General features: G+C 48.5%; 1 protein-coding gene across 1 annotated transcript in view; it reads right to left on the bottom strand.

Moving 5' to 3' along the window:
- The window catches only part of LOC107107787 (phospholipase A2 inhibitor subunit gamma B-like), a 14,622-nt gene that overhangs the window by 2,547 nt on the left and 7,780 nt on the right, over positions 1–4,295 (bottom strand). The window contains exon 4 of the mRNA XM_015408130.1: positions 2,294–2,431. Coding sequence (XP_015263616.1) covers positions 2,294–2,431 — 138 coding nt within the window. The remainder of the gene's footprint in view (positions 1–2,293; positions 2,432–4,295) is intronic.

The following is a 4,295-nucleotide window of genomic DNA, read 5'->3' as shown; positions in this document are numbered from 1 at the left end:
TAAATGCAAAAAAAAATAAAATAAAACTGCAAAAAAAATGACAAATGAAAGTGCACAATGCAAGACAGAGAGAGGGGGGGAGAGAGAGGGGGAGAGAGAGAGGGAGGAGAAAGAGGGGGGAGAGAGGGAGAGGAAGAGAGGGGGGAGAGAGAGAGGGAGGGAGAGAGAGAGGGAGGGAGAGAGAGAGTCGGTGATTCTCCCCCTCCCCAGCTTGCACAGAAAAGCAGCCTGGAATCGAGCCTCTCCAATCGAAAGGGCTATAGGTGGACTAGAGGTCACAGCGGAGCCAGAGCTGCTGCTTCTGCTGCTGCAAGAGGAGCAGCAGGCATGGCTGGGGCACTCCCTGGGTGACCCCATGCCCCACTAACCAAAATCTTCCAGCTACACCCCTGCTACCACTTGACAGCATTTCCCACCACCACCACCATGCTGGTAGCCTTCACTCCATCCATTGGCAGTGAATCCCCCAGTTTAATTACTTGTCGATTAAAGTGGTACTCTGTGCCTGATTGGAATGACCTGTGCCTCCGCACGTAGCTCTTATACAAGGGTGCCTCTCAAAAGGACTGTGCCCTACGGGCTCAGTCTCTCCTCTTTGCCACTTGTAGAGGTCATGTGTGACACTTGATCACCCATCACCGCTGCTTAGGGAAGGTGGCTCCACCGGGATCCTCCTCCTCTGTTCCAAGGTGGTAAAAGGAGACATAGTCCTGGGTGGGAAGCCTGCAGCCCGGCAACTGCGGACCTGTTTACCAGCAGTCAGGGGGGAGGGAGGCTGGAGGCAAGGGCTGAGGAAAATCCAGAAGAGCTTAATGAGAAAAGGAGCTTGGACGGGATGCCACCCAGGGGTCATTTAGTAGAAAAAGAGGTGCAGGAGCTCATTAGCATAACTTATTAGCATACCTTATTTGCATATGCCACACCCCCTGACATCGCCGGAAGTGTGTCAGAAGGCAACACCCACCGCTCAGGCTCCACTGGACTGTTTTGGATTGCTAGCTATTGGGGGGGTAAACCCGCAGATCTGCCCTCACAGAGGAGGGAGAGCTTGTACCTGAAGGCGGGCCGGGGGGGGGGCTCTGCAACTTACCTGGCTGCTTCTTGCTCCTTGTGGCTCGACTGAGGGCTGCTGGGAGCAGGGGGTGGGGCTTGTTGCACGTGCCCACCGCCTGGGCTCCTTACTGCCGGAGCTCCGCTCCTGTGCGCTCCCGCAGGAAATGACCCCTGATGCCACCAATGCTCCCTCTAAGAGGTAGGGTCTTGTGAGCAAAGATTCCACTTTGTGTGATCCACTGGCATTCAAGTTGTGAGCAAGCAATTTGGCCCCGGCATAAATTAGTTTGCGCTGGAGCCTTACTTCCTGAGCGAAGGCAAAAACTCGTGAGCCGGAGGCTAAAAAACTGTGAGCTAGCTCCACACTAACTCAGCTTAGAGGGAACACTGGATGCCACCACAGGGCTCATTGGAACAATTGCTAATTCCTTGTGCTTTACCATTATGCATACGCCACCTCAAGGCCCTTCAGAACTGAGAGGGGACGACAGAAATAAGTGAATAAGTAAATCCAAGTTGCTATCTGGGGTGGCTGTGTCATCACGTCTCAAGGAAGAGTCCCTTCCTGTTGCAGCAATGATTTGTTCTATCTCCACTGCTAAGTATGGTCCAGTATGCTGTAGTGGTTAGAGTGTCAGGCTAGGGGATCTTCCACATTCTTATTTTCCTTGCTTGGACATACTGTTTCTTCGGGGTGTGTGTGTGTGTGTGTTTCTGTTCTGCACGTGTCTTTGCTCCCTCTAGTGGTCAATTCAATATTGCATTGCTTTATGTCCGGCATAAAAACCTGTCGTTTAAATCTGCATGGAGATATGCTGGACGTAAACCAATGTAATATCAAATTGACCACTAGAGGGATAAAAAATGTGTGGAACAGAAACCCCCCTCTTCGAAGAAACAGGAACTTACAATTGAAAAAGTGAGAGTGTGGAAAAGCCCTGGGATCTGAGAGAACCAGGAGGATCTAAGAGAACCAGGTTCAAAGTCCCACTCTGCCATGGAAGTTCACTGGACAGGTGACCCTGGGCCAGTCGCACACTCTCAGCCTAACCTACCTCACAAGACTGTTGTGAGGATAACATGGAGTAGGGGCAAATGATGTTATAAGTGGCTCCCCATTGAGGAGAAAAATGGGCTCCAAATGTCTACAGAAATAAATATCACTGCACAAAACTCAACCCAATGAAGAAAGGGGGGAGAACTTCCAGAGTTCATTCACTGCATGCAAAATCAGACTTACCGACTTTTGTGGATGAGACCATCTCAAAGCAATAATTCTCATCTCCAGAGCAAGCGGTTTTTTCAGTAACACAACTTCCGTTGGTAGAGAAGCAGGCCGGGCACTGTATTCCATTTGTGGCATTTTCCATTGGCACCACTGGATGCAGGACAAAAAGGGAGTTAACACGAGGACCAGGAAAGTGGAAACGGAGGTACCAAAAGTGTTGTTAAATGCATTTAAGTCAGAGAATCCTTCCTCTTGTAACTTCACACTTTCATCTCCGTTCGAAATGGCTAAGCCTTGGGGCCAAACAATGCATAGGATTCCATTGTTCTTTTCACATCCCAGACAACACACCTGCTGGGTTTTGGCAGGTAGTGCCTGTTAAGTGGGAGAGGCAGTTCAGGGAGGAACGTTTAAGAAGCCTTCCTCTTCCCTCCATACCAATGACCAACCTTCCTCTTTTAAACAGCAGTCCCAGCAGCTGAACAGAAATTTTAAAACATCTGCAAAAAGAACCATGGACTTCTATGCAAAGTGTTGTTCTACCCCAACCAACCCTCTCATTTAGAGAAGAACTTACCATAGTCCACTTAAAGGTGTGTGTTGTGTGTGTGTGTGTGGGGGGGGAAGCAGCCAACTTAGTCATATACATTTCAGGCGAGCCATAGATTGATTAATCTATTAAATCAACATTCATTTTCATCTAAGGAAAGCAAACCAGTCAATTTAAAGAAGAGAAGGAAAAGGAGAGGGAGGAGGAGAAGGAGACAGAGAAGAAGGAGTAAAAGGAAGAAGAAGAGGAGGAGGAGGAGGAGGGAGATTGGATTTATACCCCACTCTTCACTTGGAGTCTCAGAACGGCTTACAATCGCCTTCCCTTCCTCTCCCCACAATAGACACCCTGTGAGGTAGGTGGGGCTGAGAGACCTCTGAGACAACTGCAGAGCCAGTTTCGTGTAGTGGTTAAGTGCGCGGACTCTAATCTGGGAGAACCAGGTTTGATTCCCCACTCCTCCACTTGCACTTGGCTGGATGGCCTTAGGCAAGCCATAGTTCTGCTAAGAGCTGTTCTTGAAAAAGAGCAGTTTCTGTCAAGAGTTCTGGCCCGTGGGTAGCCATGTTGGTCTGAAGCAGCAGAACAAAGTTGGAGTCCAGTGGCGCCTTTAAGACCGGCAAAGTTTTATTCAATAAGGGCACCACTGGACTCAAACTTTATTCTGGTGCCTACATGCATTACTCTAGTTCATCTAATCTCCTGAAGAGGGTACTATAGCTCAACTTACGAGGTTTCTTTCTAGTACAGAACTCGGTAGCAGGGTTTGTACCTGGTGATCACAGCTCATCCTGCAAAACTGGTTTCATTTCCTGCCTTGTACGAAGCTCTTGGAGGAAATTACTCTGCAGCATCCTCTCAGTTCTAACGGGAATGATCATATTCCCCTGGTCTCCATCCTGATGGAGTCTCATGTCTCATTACACCTTGTCAAAGATCTCCCAAAGGAGACAAGAGAATGCTTCCTCCACCCTTGTCATTTTAAAACATCCCCCTCACATCTGGCACTCTCCTGTGTAGCATTTAAGATATATATGACACTAGAGAGTCATCTAATAAGAATACATTAGAGAGTCTGACTGAATCCTTGGTTGTAATTTTCCTGGGGCTTTTGAAGCTCAGAGCCCCCCCCCACACACACATCTGGGGCACGGGGGGCAGGAATCATCTGGTGTCCATACTTGGAGTACCCTGAGGAACTTTATTAAACTCAGGGGGCATTTCATCAATGATCATTAAATTGTGGGGCCAGAGAGGCACGCACCCGTGGATTTCTTTTTTAAAAATCTAGTCTCCATGGTTTCGCCAACACTGATCTGCTGATCACAAGCCCGATGGTTCAAGTTTCAATCCCACAAACAGTTCAGAGGGGAGCCGCTTGAATAATCAAATCTAATCCAATGAAATCACCCTTAATTTTCACAAGCACAAGTAGTCCCAATCTTCTCTCTCTCTCTCTCTCTC

This window comes from Gekko japonicus, unplaced genomic scaffold (assembly GCF_001447785.1).
Source record: "Gekko japonicus isolate JY-2015 unplaced genomic scaffold, Gekko_japonicus_V1.1 scaffold5168, whole genome shotgun sequence".
Classification (NCBI taxonomy): Eukaryota; Metazoa; Chordata; class Lepidosauria; order Squamata; family Gekkonidae; genus Gekko; species Gekko japonicus.
This window is presented reverse-complemented; position numbering and strand designations above follow the sequence as displayed.